A 16,391-nucleotide genomic window follows, 5' to 3' on the forward strand; every position below is an offset into this window, starting at 1 on the left:
ATGGCCTGGTGACAGGTACTCGGGTACTCTGATGGCCGGGTCACAGGTACTCGGGTACTCTGATGGCCTGGTAACAGGTACTCGGGTACTCTTATGGCCTGGTGACAGGTACTCGGCTACTCTGATGGCCTGGTGACAGGTACTCGGGTACTCTGATGGCCTGGTGACAGGTACTCGGGTACTCTGATGGCCTGGTGACAGGTACTTGGGTACTCTGATGGCCTGGTGACAGGTACTCGGGTACTCTGATGGCCTGGTGACAGGTACTCGGGTACTCTGATGGCCTGGTGACAGGTACTCGGGTACCCTGATGGACTGTGACAGGTACTCGGTACTCTAATGGACGGTGACAGGTACTCGGGTACTCTGATGGACGGTGACAGGTACTCGGGTACTCTGATGGACTGTGACAGGTACTCGGGTACTCTGATGGACTGTGACAGGTACTCGGGTACCCTGATGTGCCGTGACAGGTACTCGGGTACCCTGATGTGCCGTGACAGGTACTCGGGTACCCTGATGTGCCGTGACAGGTACTCGGGTACTCAGATGGGCCGGGACCGGTACTCGGGTACTCAGATGGGCCGGGACAGGTACTCGGGTACTCAGATGGGCCAGGACAGGTACTCGGGTACTCAGATGGGCCGGGACAGGTACTCGGGTACTCAGATGGGCCGGGACAGGTACTCGGGTACTCAGATGGGCCGGGACAGGTACTCGGGTACTCAGATGGGCCGGGACAGGTACTCGGGTACTCAGATGGGCCGGGACAGGTACTCGGGTACTCAGATGGGCCGGGACAGGTACTCGGGTACTCTGATGGGCTGGGACAGGTACTCGGGTACTCTGATGGGCTGGGAGAGGTACTCGGGTACTCTGATGGGCTGGGACAGGTACTCAAATACTCTGATAGACTGTGACAGGTACTCTGATGGACTGTGATTGACAGGTACTATGAGGGATGGTGACAGGTCCTCTTTATTGGGGGGGGCAATCAGTGTGATTGGTGTACACTGTATGCGGTAACGAGATGTTACCGCAATCTCCTCCTCACACACGATCGGTGTGTGAGGAGGAGAACCCGGTAACATCCCGTTACCGCGGTTTGTTTACATTTTAGTGATCGGCTGTGAAAGGATCACAGCCGATCACGTGGGTAAACAGCCGGCCAATGGCTGTTTACCAGCGTCGGTGACGAGCAGTGTTCCCGGGGAACACACCGCCACCGACGTGCACGCGCAGCGCGCTCGCGATCGCGCGCATGCGCCGTGCACGTTCGGGGTGTGACCATCTGTGATCGGCCGTGACTTCATCACGGCCGATCACGTGGTAAGCAGCCATAACGAATGGCTGTTCACCCCCTTCGGTGGCGAGCGGTGTCTCCGTGACACGCCACCACCGAAGAAACAGGGATGCGCGCGCACGATCGCGCGCATTCCCTGTTTAAACGGGAGGACGTCATATGACGTCCTCCCGCCACAATAGGTGCGCCGCCTGGCCGTCATTTGACGGCCGGCGGTCAGCATCCAGTTAATATGGCCCCTGTGGCAGGGTGCAAAAAAAATTAGCTCAGGCTGCAATACCCACACTTTCAACCTAAAGCTTTTCCTCACACGATGTCTTCAGTCTTTTACGTACCTTGAATGATGTTCCCTATCACAATAATCTCCCACTCAATTGTGGCTGCATAGTTGCATAGACCACTGGTTCTCAACCTTAGTCACATGAGAACCACTGCACACTTATGCATCACTGCCACCTTCTTCTGACACTGTTCACCTCTGCATTCCTTGCCACCCTCTCCCAGTACTGCTCACCTCAGCACCCCCACAACATTTTACCACTATTCAGCTCTGCATCGCCTGCCATACTTTTTCATAATGATCACCTATGTATAGCCTACTACCCTCTTCCAAAACTGCTCACCTCTGCATGACCGACCATTCTCTTCCAACGCTGCTCACCTCTTCATCCACAACCACTCTCTTCCAACCCTGTTCACCTCTGCACCCACTGCCATCCTCTTCCAACACTGCTTACCTCTGTAACTCACGGTGACTGGAATTTTCCTCTTAGAATAATGTTAATTTGAAAATTTGCCCTCACTACTTGTTCTGATAACAACTATAAAATTTTAATTTTCAAACCCTTTATGTCTTGATGATTATTGTCAGGACAAATAAAGAGGGTAAATATATTCAGTGGGGACACAGAAAACTATAGAAATTGACACGTTTTTCAAGCCTTTCCTACTCTATGTAAAACTTTGTCTTTAGTTATACTTGTATTCCTGTGATCATCAGCTCCATCTAGTGGCTAAAAGTTGGTATATTTTTGATTTTGAGGTATTTTCGATAACTATACCGCATTTTGCCCACCAGATGGAGACAATATTATATCTAAGAATATGATTGACTGCTGCTGAATTTACGAAGAACCTTTATGTATAGATTAATTCCTATATTTTCATTTCCATCTAGTGGCCAAAATGTGGTATAATTTTAATTCTGAAGTATTTCTGAAAACGATGCCACATTAAAGAGGAAGTAAACTCTCCCACTCGGATGCTTCTTTTCATTTAGTCCATTATAATAAGTAATTATCAAACTATAGCCACTGTAATCCAGCCCAAATTGCATATTACTTACTGTTTAAAGAAACTTTAAAAAACTTATTTCCAGGGGTTAGGCAGTGCCATCTTAAGTATTGTTTTCTGAGTCCACAGTGGAGTGTATTTCCGCCCTTACATTGAGCACTTCCTGTACTGCTAACGAAGGCTCCTTCTCAATCCAACATTTCTATGGCAACCCTGCTTCCCTGTTTATAGTTAACTTTTTTATTATTCCATAGTATTTACTTGTGCCGATTGTCTAATGTTTGCCTATGTCAGTCTTATCAGCTTCAGCTGATAAGACTGCAGTAATGGCCAGGTTTACATTGCATGTGATATCACATGGGGTGTAGGAGGAAACTCTGAGTGATTGTGCAGCCTCCTGGGATTTCAGTGGTCTGCAGTTGGAAGTCTTGATAACAGATAGGCAAGCACATAGAGAGTGTGCCGTAAATCAGGGGAGATCTGGGCATGCTCAGTGATGTCATTCTAAAGAACTAAAAGGATTACAACAATACTAAGCAAGTAAGGAGATATCTACAAGCAGGGTTCATTAGGGTTTTTTATGCTGATTTACATGGGACAAAGTTGTGGGGGAGAGTTTACAACCACTTTAAGTAAAGGTTCTTATTAAATTCAGCAGCAGTCAATCAAATTCTGATTTTATTCAAATGCAGCTCTGAAAATGTGATGTCATTTTTAGTCCCATTTATAATGCCACCATCTCTTTACAATTATTTTAGAAACATACACGTTTTCTGTCCAGATTTGCAATTAGTACTGTGGTGAAGCTGCATACGCAACACCATCACTCAGTTATAGAAGTTTATGTAATATTGTTCAGGTACAGTAGAATTATCTGACAGCATTCATAAAAAGTGTCAGAAAGAATAGTCTACACAATAAACATTCTGATTCCAACTATCATTATTTTAGAGCAGAATGCCATGTGAGAAAAATAGACAGTTTTTTGTTAGATACATGTTTTTTCTACCTTATTTACGAGACCCATTGAAAAAAAATGTTTTCATTATAAGTTCTCATGAGCAAAGAGCTCCTAATCCACTTGTTTTTAAATTGTGCCGTAACTTATTTGTCTCCATTTATTCTTGTAAAATGCTGCAAAAACGATTGGTGCTATATAAATCCTGTATAATAATAATCCCACAGTTATATTGAGTGAAAAACCTAGAATATGAGAGCGAGAGAAAGCCACACCCTCACCCTCCCATATGACAGAGTTTAGTCTTTTGTGAGCTGCAGGCAGAGAGTTTAGTGTTTATTCTTATACAAACAGAAGTGTTGCCATTCTGCCTGTGCTGTATGTTACATTATCAAAACTATACCACTCTGTACACTGTGCTAAATGTGACATACTCCAGGCCGCCCCACTGTGCTGGACGTTACATACTTCAAACTTCTCCTTTCTGTAAGATGTGCAGTAGATTACATACTTCACACTGCTCATCTGTGCTGTACGTTATAAATGCCTTACCAATAATCATCACAGTATTTTCATATAGGTGTTATTTGTACCACAAGTTATCGATACCGCTAGAAATTCTGAATTGAACCTTGTTCACTGAATGAGAACTTTTGTAAATATCATAAAAGCGAAATTAATGCATCAACTACTATAAACATCACAATGTGTTTATTAGCTGGATTGGGCAGCTATGTTCACAAGTTTGCCACATATCACAGTCAAGGTTTATATTTTTTAGGCCTATTTATAACACAAATTAAGTAAATCAGCATCCCTAATATTGTATGAACATTATCTGACTTTTAATATGCCTTTTTGTGCAATCCAGTATATTCTTTGGAGATTTGCATGCCTCCACTGTCTTGATAGTTAGGGTGGTCACGCAGGATGTTCTTTGTGCAATAGGCATAAAATGTGTGATCTGCACCTGCGAAGAGCCCAGTTTCATAATCATTTGACCAGCTTTTGTTTTTCAACGTTTTCCGTTGATTCGTCATCAGCTTCAATATCATCTAAGTGTGGAAGTTCACTGGATATGTGGATTTCAATAGTGCTAGCTTCAGAACCTAGCAAAACAAAAGAAAATTGACTCATATGCAGTGTCTTCTATTAATATGTATAATACATGCTATCATCAGATTTAAAAACTCTGTTGAAATACAGAAGGAAAGTCAACATATTTTTTATAATTACAATGAAATATTATTTGAGGTTTTATGTTGATTTTATCACAATATACTTATAACAAACTCAGGAATAGGGATAAGCCGAACACCCCCCTGTTCGGTTCGCACCAGAACCTGCGAACAGACCTAAACTTCGTGTGAACTTTAGAACCCTATTAAAGTCTATGGGACTCGAACGTTCACAATCTAAAGTGCTCATTTTAAAGGGTAATATGCAAGTTACTGTCCTAAAAAGTGTTTGGGGACCCGGGTCCTGCCCCAGGGGACATGGATCAATGCAAAAAAAAGTTTTAAAAACGGCCGTTTTTTCAGGAGCAGTGATTTTAATAATGATTAAAGTCAAACAATAAAAGTGTAATATTCCTTTAAATTTCGTAGCTGGGGGGTATCTATAGTATGCCTGTGAAGGGGCGCATGTTTCTGGTGCTTAGAACTGTCCCTGCACAAAGTGTCATTTGTGCAGGAAAAAAAGTCTTTTAAAATCACTTGCGGCTAAATTGTCGGCTCCACGTAATACAGAGAACACTCAATGAGTGTTCTCTGTATTAGCCGACAATTCATTCATTCATTAATAAAAAAATAAAAAAAAATAAAAAGCGTGGGGGTTCCCCTAAATTCAATTACCAGGCCCTTCAGGTCTGACATGGATATTAAGGGGAACCCCGTGTCAATTTTTTTTTAAAAATTGACGTGGGGGTCCCCCTAAATATCCATACCAGACCCTTCAGGTCTGATATGGATATTAAGGGGAACCCCGCATCAAATTTAAAAAAAATTGACGTGGGGGTCCCCCTAAAAATCCATACCAGACCCTTTATCCGAGCACGCAACCTGGCAGGCCGCAGGAAAAGAGGGGGGGACGAGAGAGCGCCCCCCCTCCCTCCTGAACCGTACCAGGCCACATACCCTCAACATTGGGAGGATGCTTTGGGGGTCTGTGACCCCTCAAAGCACCTTGTCCCCATGTTGATGAGGACAAGGGCCTCATCCTCACAACCCTGGCCGGTGGTTGTGAGGGTCTGCAGGCGGGGGGCTTATCAGAATCTGGAAGCCCCTTTAACAAGGGGACCCCCAGATCCCGCCCCCCCGTTTGAAATGGTAAGGGGGTACAAAAGTACCCCTACCATTTCACAAAGAAAGTGTCAAAATGGTTAAATAAGACAAACACACTTTTGAAAAATTCCTTTATTAAAAAAAAAAATTAAAAAAAAAAAAAGATTCCAGCGGTGCTAATCCACTCTTGCTATCCAGCGACGGATCTCCGGGGTCCAGCGATGGATGATCATATCCAGCGACGGGGGATCTCTCAGTCCAGCTCTGTCCATACATCCTTCTTCTGTCTCCACTGCGGAGACTGCAGAGATCCCAGCGCTGACATTTCTTATATTAGGAGGACGGGGCCACTCGTCACCTAACCCCGCCCCCTCTGACGATGGTGAAGGGAGCCAGGGGTTCCCCAGTGACGTGTGGGTGATCCCGCCCCCTCTGATGTAACGGAAACCTGCGTTACATCAGAGGGGGCGGGGTCACCCACACGTCACTGGGGAACCCCTGGCTTCCCTCTCCAGCGTCAGAGGGGCGGGGTCAGGTGACGGGTGGCCCCGCCCTCCTAATACAAGAAACGTTAGCGCTGGGATCTCCGCAGTCTCCGCAGTGGAGACAGAAGTAGGATGTATGGACAGCGCTGGACTGAGAGATCCCCCGTCGCTGGATATGATCATCCATCGCTGGACCCCGGAGATCCGTCGCTGGATAGCAAGAGTGGATTAGCACCGCTGGAATCTTTTTTTTATTTTTTTTATTTTTAATAAAGGAATTTTTCAAAAGTGTGTTTGTCTTATTTAACCATTTTGACACTTTCTTTGTGAAATGGTAGGGGTACTTTTGTACCCCCTTACCATTTCAAACAGGGGGGGGGCCGGGATCTGGGGGTCCCCTTGTTAAAGGGGGCTTCCAGATTCTGATAAGCCCCCCGCCCGCAGACCCTCACAACCACCGGCCAGGGTTGTGAGGATGAGGCCCTTGTCCTCATCAACATGGGGACAAGGTGCTTTGAGGGGTCACAGACCCCCAAAGCATCCTCCCAATGTTGAGGGTATGTGGCCTGGTACGGTTCAGGAGGGAGGGGGGCCGCTCTCTGGTCTCCCCCTCTTTTCCTGCGGCCTGCCAGGTTGCGTGCTCGGATAAAGGGTCTGGTATGGCTTTTTAGGGGGACCCCCACGTCAATTTTTTTTTAAATTTGATGCGGGGTTCCCTTAATATCCATATCAGACCTGAAGGGTCTGGTATGGATATTTGGGGGGACCCCCACGTCAATTTTTTTTTTAAATTTGACACGGGGTTCCCCTTAATATCCATGTCAGACCTGAAGGGCCTGGTAATTGAATTTTGGGTAACCCCCACGCTTTTTTTTTTTTTTTTTTAATCAATGAATGAATGAATTGTCAGCTAATACAGAGAACACTCATTGAGTGTTCTCTGTATTACGGGGAGCCGACAATTTAGCCGCAAGTGATTTTAAAAGACTTTTTTTCCTGCACAAATGACACTTTGTGCAGGGACAGTTCTAAGCACCAGAAACATGCGCCCCTTCACAGGCATACTATAGATACCCCCCAGCTACGAAATTTAAAGGAATATTACACTTTTATTGTTTGACTTTAATCATTATTAAAATCACTGCTCCTGAAAAAACGGCCGTTTTTAAAACTTTTTTTTGCATTGATCCATGTCCCCTGGGGCAGGACCCGGGTCCCCAAACACTTTTTAGGACAGTAACCTGCATATTACCCTATAAAATGAGCACTTTAGATTTCTCCCATAGACTTGTATAGGGTGTTCCGGCTTTTCGAATTTGCTGCGAACAGCCCAAATTGTTCACTGTTCGCTGAATAGGCGAACAGGCAATGTTCGAGTAGAACATGAGTTTGACTCGAACTCGAAGCTCATCCCTACTCAGGAACATGTATGTATCTGGGCACAATGATATCATCAATGGTGATACCCCTTGACCTTGTGGATAAAAACAAAACCCTCTTTTTAAACATGACATTTTTATTACAGAAAATAATATAAGAAACATACAAAACAAAACAAAAATGCAGAGTAAAACAGTTTGCATTACAAATGTGAATTACATTTTGTTACAAAGATTTAGGTAATTATAAGCAGAATGTAAAATTGGTAGGGAGGAGTTGTATCTGTTATTGGAAGATAGCAATGGATTTCAGAAAGAGAGTGATTGCACACCCTAAAATGCATCAGTTGTATAAAAACTTTTAGGAATATTAAATATCCTAAATCTGCTCTAACTGGCCCAGATGCCAGATTGTATGTTAATTTTTTTCTAGAAGAGCAGAGAACCCAGATTGCTTCAAAGTATTGGTATTGGTTGATTTCATTCTCACAAATTTGGATTCTATTATTTGGGAATGTTCATTCCACAGCTAGGATTATATTATATTTACTTTATTTCTAATGAGAAATTAGGCAAATATTTTCTAGTGTACATTATAAAGCTAAATAGGGTGTGTCCACATTGTTAACTGGCATTGCTTCTATTCACACCTTTTAACCAGTACATAAGAACCACCAGTGCAAAGTTAAAGAGGTTGTAAAGTCACATAACACAATTACTTGTATCCTCTCTGTTTTAGCAAGATATAAAGTGCAGTGTGTGTGTGTGTGTGTGTGTGTCTTTTAAATTATAATCCTAAATACTGTAGCTTTCTGCACAGCTCCTCTGTGCAATCACCTGATTTCACGCTGCGCTCCTTCCTCAATCTAAGAACAGCAGCATGTTACCGCACAGAGAAGCTGTGCAAAAAGGTATTTATGATTAGAATTTAAAAAACTGACATACTGTAATGAATATCTTGCTAAAACTGAGAGGATACAAGTAATTGTGTTTTATATTACATCGGAACAGAGGAAGGGGGAGAGGAGAGGGGTGGGGAGGAGATCGGCATTCACACACTATAAAATGAAGGGAGGGGGAGAAGAGGAGAGACTGTGTACATACAATGAGATGATGGAGGAATGTAAACTGACCACAGTATCATGGATCAGCAGCCATGATTACCGTGGTCAGCACACACAGGGAGACACAGGAACAGGCAGGATCAACCAGGTATCTTAGATCAAAGAAAGGGACAATTGACTCTGCAACAGCTCTATACTACTGATCATACTTTAAAAGAAGAGGAGAATTTGTTTTAGGGTTACAGCCACTTTTAAAAAGTGTCACAAAAACTACAAAATCCTTGTTGAATTCCACAGTATGTGTAGCACTTGTCCTGTTCTTATCAGTGCTGCAGTTCCAGGGTTATGGCCCGTACACACGATCCGAATATCATACAAAAAGTGTCGTCCGAGGAAGAATCGTATGATTTTCGGATCGTGTGTACACTATTTTTGAGAGTTGATCACAAAATTCAACAGCTTGCCCCCCTCCTCCCACCCCACCACAGTTTTCCCACGTTGTTTAGAAGGAGATTTACTGGCAGCTGTCATCTCTGGCAGCAGGCGCATGTTGGAGATCAGCGCTGTCATATAGCACATCAGGGAGAGGGGTCAGCTTGAATCACAACACAATCAAATAGAAGTGTAAATGATCAGTCAGGGCTGCTAGTGTTGTATGATCAATCCGCCATCTGCTAGTAAAAATCCACTTTGAGGGACTTGCTCAGCAATAATAAATGTGCAGTTTGCATAGATACACCTCTAGAAAGATTCTCATGAAAAACGTTCTGCCACATTCTTGCTGTTCATTGTGCTAAGATAACAGCAACAGGCGAGGTTATCATTTTAAATTATAAGAGCATTATCCCTTTTTTATATTGCTGACAGAGGTAATCCAGTGCAGACACTATGTTTGTTGCCCCATAGTAAGTAATATGATTATCCATTTTACTATTATATTTTTGAAACTCTGAGAAAGGGAGGGGTAGCTACAGTGCTGTGGCTCACCCTAGGAAAACCCATAAATTGGGATTCAGCCTGGGGCAGAGCTGACAGCCAGCAGAAACAGAATTTTATTTTATTTTATTGCACAGTTTTGCCATGAATTGGAATGGGCCAAGTGCTACAAAGATTATTAGGTTCTGGTGATGCTTCTTCTTTAATTAATATTCCACAGTTGTCTATATAACTGGGAACTATGTCAGATACACTTAGCAGTTCTGTACTTTAATTTTGTTTTTAATGAAATTGTGATTGTATTAACCAGTGGCAGAAGGAGGACCCACAAGAAAAAGTGTAGCAAGTTGTTCCCCATATCCTCAGTTGGCTAAATTTTTTTGGCACCAAGACCTTTTTGTTCTAAGATTTTGGTTGTGTTGTTCATTGGTGCTGATAGGTCAGATGCTCAGTAAAATTAGAATTAGCTATTTTATGAGTTAAGTATCAATATAAATTGCTTGCTACTAAATGATTGAGCAACTGGTCACCAATAGAGATGAGCCGAACACTCCCCGGTTCGGTTCACACCAGAACTTTCGAACGCACCGAAAATTCGTACGAACTTTAGAACCCCATTGAAGTCTATGGGACTCGAACGTTCGAAATTAAAAGTGCTAATTTTAATGGCTAATATGCAAGATACTGTCCTAAAAAAGGGTTTGGGGACCTGGCTCCTGCCCCAGGGGACATGGGTCAATGCCTAAAATGTTTTTAAAAATGGCAGTTTTGGCGGGAGCACTGATTTGAATGATGATTAAAGTGAAAGGGAGACAAAGTGAAAGGGAGACAAAGAGGAAGTAAACCCATCAGGGTTTACTTCCTTTTTTAGGATGAGCCAAACACCCCCGGTTCAGTTCACATCAGAACTTGCGAATAGGCAAAAAAATTGGACGAACATACACGAACACCATTAAAGTCTATGGGACACGAACATGAAAACTCAAAAGTGCTAATTTTAAAGGCTTATATGCAGGGGACATATATCAATGCAAAAAAAAGGTTTTTGTGGGAGCAGTAATTTTAATAATGCTTACAGTGAAACAATAAAAATGAAATATTCCTTTAAATATCGTGCCTGGGGGGTGTCTATAGTATGCCTGTGAAGTGCCACGTGTTTCCCGTGTTTAGAACAGTCGCTGCACAAAATGACATTTAACGGAAATAACGTCATTTAAAACTGCTTGCGGTTTTAATGTTATATCTGGTTCCTGCAATATGGTTGAAAATCATTGAGAAAAATGGCATGTGTAGCCCTCCCTGCCCATTACCAGCCCCTTTGGGTCTTGTACGGATATTAAGGGGAACCCCGTACCCATATTAAAAAAAGGAAATACGTGTGGCCCCCAGGCCCTATATACTCAGAACAGCAGTATACAGGCGGTGCAAACAAGACAGGGACTGTGTAGATTTGTTGTGTTAAGTAGAATCTGTTTGGAATTTTCAACTGGTACATTTTTAAAGTGTAGCTCCTGTCAAAAAATCTATTTTTAAGCTTTTTGGAAAACATAGGGAAGGGTTATCACCCCTGTATAATTTGTTTTGCCGTCCGTCTTTTTTCATCTCACTTGCTGTTGTCTCCTTCCGTTTGCAAGTAGGAGATGTTTGTAAGTTGGATGTTTGAAAGTAGGGGCCTGCCCTATATGCTCTGCAGAAATGGCGGAACAAGGTGTTGGTTTTGCTACAACATTGTAAGCACTCAAAGTGACTCTTGGTGGGCGCTGGAGCGCCCTGCTGTGAACGATTATATCAAGAATTGTAATTACATGCCATTGTTGAACAGTGGTAGAAAAATTGGGCCTTTGGTGGTTGTGGTGCTGGTTCTGGTGCCACAACACTATAAGTCCTCACAGTTATTCTCGGTGGGGACAGGAACGGGCCCTGCTGTGAAATATTATATCAAGAATTGTAATTACATGCCCCTGTTAAACAGGGGCTGAAAAATTGGGCCTTAGGCACTGGTGCTGGTGCCACGACACTGTAACCTCTCCCATATACTCTAGTTGTGGTGCAGGAATGAGCCCTGCTACAAAGCATTGCATCAAAAATTGTAATTAAACGCCCCTGTTAAACAGGGGCTGAAAAATTGGGCCTTCGGCACTGGTGCTGGTGCCACAACACTGCAACCTCTCCCATATACTCTAGTTATGGTGCAGGAATGAGCCCTGCTGCAAAGCATTGCATCAAAAATTGTAATTAAACGCCCCTGTTAAACAGGGGCTGAAAAATTGGGCTGGTGGCATCACCCAGAACCAAAAATGTTCTTCCAACATATCAGCGGAGGAGGAAGAGGATAGACAATCAACATAACAGGACAGTCACTCAGCATCAGCATAGGCAGTCTTGAAGGGATGTGATATTTAAAAAAAAATTATTCGGTTACATCAGCTTCAGGTGCTTGGTAGCTGTGGGTGATCCAAGACTGATTCATCTTGATGAAGGTCAGTCGATCAACTGAGTCGGTGGACAGGCGCACCCTGTGATCGGTAACAAAGCCACCAGCAGCACTGAAGGTGCATTCCGAAAGAACGCTGGATGTAGGACAGGCCAGTAGCAATTGCATACTGTGCAAGCTTTGGCCAGTGATCCATCCTCAAGACCCAGTAAGCCAGAGGATTTTTTGTGGGGAAGGTGCCCAAGTCTGACCTTGCCCCTAGGTATTCCTGCACCATGGAAATCAGACGCTGCCGATGGTTTCTGGAACCGATCATACTTTGGGACTGCGGACTAAAAAATTGTCTGAACGCATCGGACAGACAGCCACCTTCTCCACCGCTCCTTCTGACCAATGCCTCAGCAACACGTTGTCCAGGACCAGGAGTTTGTAACCTCCCAGTCTCTGGGAACGCTTGCACAGACCTTTCTGCAATGCCTCCCGGAGATGTCTCATCCTCTGCTCCCTCTGCGACAGCAAGATAAGGTCGGCAACCTTACCCTTGTACCGTGGATCAAGGAGAGGGGCCAGCCAGTAATGGTCCCTCTCCTTGATCCAAAGAATACGATGATCCTTCCGCAGGCTTTGCAGGATCAGGGAGGCCATGCAGTGTAGGTTAGCTGAGCCATTCGGTCCGGAGTCCTCTGGGTCACTAAGGACAACATGATCCGAAGCTACCTCCTCCCAGCCACGTACAAGTCCATGGGTTTCTTGGGACTGTAAATCATCCCTACAAGACTGCTGCTGCTGCTGATGCTGAGTGCCAGCCTCCACCTCCATGCTGACACAATCATCCTCCTCCTCCTCCTCATACTCTTCCTGTGTGATGGGTGGCACAGCAGGAACACTGTCTGGATAAAGGGGGCCTTGAGAGGCAAGGAAGTCCTCCTCTTCCTGCCTCTGTTCTGCCTCAAGTGCCCTGTCCATTATTCCACTCAGCGTATGCTCCAAGAGGTGGACAAGAGGTACAGTGTCACTGATGCATGCACTGTCACTGCTCACCATCCTTGTGGCCTCCTCAAACGGTGACAGGACAGTGCATGCATCCCTGATCATGCCCCACTGGCGTGGTGAGAAAAAACCAAGCTCCCCTGACCCTGTCCTGGTCCCGTAGTCGCACAGGTACTCATTGATGGCCCTCTGCTGCATGTGCAGCCGCTGCAGCGTGGCCAACGTTCAGTTCCACCTGGTGGGCATGTCACATATAAAGCGGTTCTTGGGCAGGTTCAACTCCTTTTGGAGCTCAGCCAGCCGAGCACAGGCATTAAATGATTGGCGGAAATGCACACAGACTTTTCTGGCCTGCTTCAGGACATCCTGTAAGCCCGGGTACCTGCCCAAGAACCGCTGCACCCCAAGGTTAAGGACGTGAGCTACACAGGGCACATGGGTCAGTTGTCCCTGTCGGAGGGAGGAGAGGAGGTTGGTGCCATTGTCGCAAACCACCATTCCTGCCCCTGCAGAGCTGACAAAACATCCGCCCCAGTGTCCCCCAAACAAACCAGCGCAAGCACGGAATGGCATAGTTTTGCCTGCGTACTTGCCTAGCCCCTGGAACGCCTACGGAGCACCGCTGGTTCTGAGGACAGAGCACTGGAAGAGGCCATGGAGGAAGAAGAAGAGGAGGGGGTGGAGGAGAGAGGTGTGTCACAACCAATAGTAGCATTTTGGAGGCGTGGTGGCGGAACAACCTCCAACACTACTGCAACTTGTCCTGCATCCTTCCCAGCTGCCAGAAGAGTGACCCAATGGGCCGTGAAAGACAGGTAACGTCCCTGTCCATGCCTGCTGGACCATGAGTCAGCGGTAATATGCACCTTACCGCTGACCGCCCTGTCCAACGAGGCAAGGACATTGCCTTCCACATGCCGGTAGAGAGCCGGAATCGCCTTCCGTGAGAAAAAGTGGCGTTTGGGGACCTGCCACTGAGGAACCGCACATTGTACAAACTCACGGAAGGGGGCCGAGTCTACCAACTGAAAAGGCAGCAGTTGAAGTGCTAGCAATTTATCCAAGCTAGCATTCAACCGCTGGGCCATGTGGATGGCTGGGAGTGAACTTCTTTCGTCGGTCCAGCAGCTGGGGCAGGGACATTTGCCTGCTATAATGGGACATGGGTGTACTGCTAGCAGAGTGCCCGGAAGCACTTGGCTGTGACACACCTAATTCTACACCTTCATTCCTCTCAGAGCAGGTTTCAGAGAGGACTGAAGGTCTAGTGGGGTTGGAGATCCCAGCTGATGAGGAGCAAGGAAAGGTCCGCTTTGTTCTTTGGTGTGGATCTTTGAGGTACGCTTGCCAACGAGCTGCATGGCAGGTCAACATATGTCTGGTCAAGCATGTGGTGCCCAAGCGGCTGATGTTTTGTCCACGCGAGATACGCTTGAGACATATGTTGCAAATAGCAGCGGTGCGATCTGATGCACGCGTCTCAAAAAAGGCCCACACCAAAGAACTTTTAGAATAACGTGCAGAGGCAGTGCCCTGCACAGGCGGAGCACTGCGGTGTGATTCAGTCTGTGTGCTGCCCCTAAGCTGGCCCCCGGAGGGCATCCTGCCTCATTGAACATGTGCCGCCCCCTCTCCTCCTCCTCCTCTCTCCTACCAGGCACCCACGTGGAGTCAGAGCCCTCATCATCCCCTCCCTCTTCATCACTGGAGCAAACCTGGCAGTATGCTGCAGCTTGTGGAACATGACTGCCAGATTGCTGTCCTTCTTGAGCATCCCCTCTCACTAGCTGAGTATCATCATCAGAGCCTACAAAACACTGGGCATCCTCCTGGAGCATGTACCCAACACTGTGCTCAAAGAGTTCAGGAGACTCCTCAGGAGGACGTGGTGGGTCTAGGGAAGGAGTCACTGATGATGACATTGAGAGGAGGGAAGACGATGCGTTGGCAGCTGCTTTGCTAGTACCCTGAGCCTGGGTGAGAGAGGATGAGGAGGATGAAGAGGGCTTGGTCATCCACTCTACCAAGTCGTTGGCATGTTGCGGCTCAACATGTCCAGCTGACGAAAAGAAGGACAAGCGTGTCCCATGGCCACGTGCTGATGATGACGATGCACCGCGTCCACGACCAGCACTGTTGTCTCTAGACACAGAGCCTGCTTGCCCTCTTTTATCAGTTTGCGCCTATCTGCCTCTCCTTGCTGGCCTTCCAGACATGGTAATGGCCTGAAGGGAGTTGGGAAAACCAGCAATTGGGTAGTGTATATTGTGCTGGAGGCACACACAACTTCCACTAACTCCTGCAGATGGCAGATGGCTCAATTAGAGAAGAGCTATGTAGGTGGATATAACGGTGTATACTGTGGTTAGGGCACGCAGACAGAACACACAATCTCCTACAACTGACTGCAAGCTCTATTTAAAAAGAGCAAGATAGCTAGCTATATAGGTGGATATAGCGGTGTATTTTGGGTTCAGGGCATGCAGACAGCACGCACAATCTCCTACAACTGACTGCAAGCTCTATTTAAAAAGAGCAAGATAGCTAGCTATATAGGTGGATATAGCGGTGTATACTGGGTTCAGGGCACGCAGACAGCACGCACAATCTTCTACAACTGACTGCAAGCTCTATTTAAAAAGAGCACGATAGCTAGCTATATAGGTGGATATAGCGGTGTATACTGGGTTCAGGGCACGAAGACAGCACGCACAATCTCCTACAACTGACTGCAAGCTCTATTAAAAAAGAGAAATATAGCTAGCTATATAGGTGGATATAGCGGTGTATACTGCGGTCAGGGCACGCAGACAACAACCACTACAGAAGAGCAAGGACGCAAAATCGGCCGATAACGATCGGTGTATACTGTGTTGAAGGTACACAAAACACCCACTAACTCCTACAGACGCCAACACACTACACAAGGCTGCCGAGCTGGCGGCCTTATATAATGTGGGGCGTGTACTACACAGCCTGAGCTATGATTGGCCACAGGCATCCTGCCTGGGGCCAATCATGGCTCTCCTCACTGCCGGCGCTGTGATTGGCCAAGCATGCGGGGGCACAGTGCATGCTTGGCCAATCATGAGCCAGCAATGCACTGCGATGGCGCAGTGCATTGTGGGCCGTGAGCACCACACGAATTTGGCGCGAACGGCCCATAACGTTCGGAATGCGCCGAACGGGCGAACAGCCGTTGTTCGAGTCAAACGGATGTTACTCGAACACGAAGCTCATCCCTAGTCACCAACATGCTTATCAATA

The 16,391-nt window shown here is 45.9% G+C and overlaps 1 protein-coding gene across 1 annotated transcript in view; it reads right to left on the minus strand.

Moving 5' to 3' along the window:
• Positions 1-4,243: 4,243 nt before the first annotated feature.
• Positions 4,244-16,391, minus strand: part of GPR143 (G protein-coupled receptor 143) — a 127,537-nt gene continuing 115,389 nt past the window's right edge. The window contains exon 9 of the mRNA XM_077480838.1: positions 4,244-4,663. Coding sequence (XP_077336964.1) covers positions 4,548-4,663 — 116 coding nt within the window. The 3' untranslated portion in view covers positions 4,244-4,547. The remainder of the gene's footprint in view (positions 4,664-16,391) is intronic.

Source organism: Lithobates pipiens, unplaced genomic scaffold (genome assembly GCF_037356315.1).
Source record: "Lithobates pipiens isolate NorthernLeopardFrog02 unplaced genomic scaffold, aLitPip1_a1.2 Scaffold_16, whole genome shotgun sequence".
Lineage (NCBI taxonomy): Eukaryota > Metazoa > Chordata > Amphibia > Anura > Ranidae > Lithobates > Lithobates pipiens.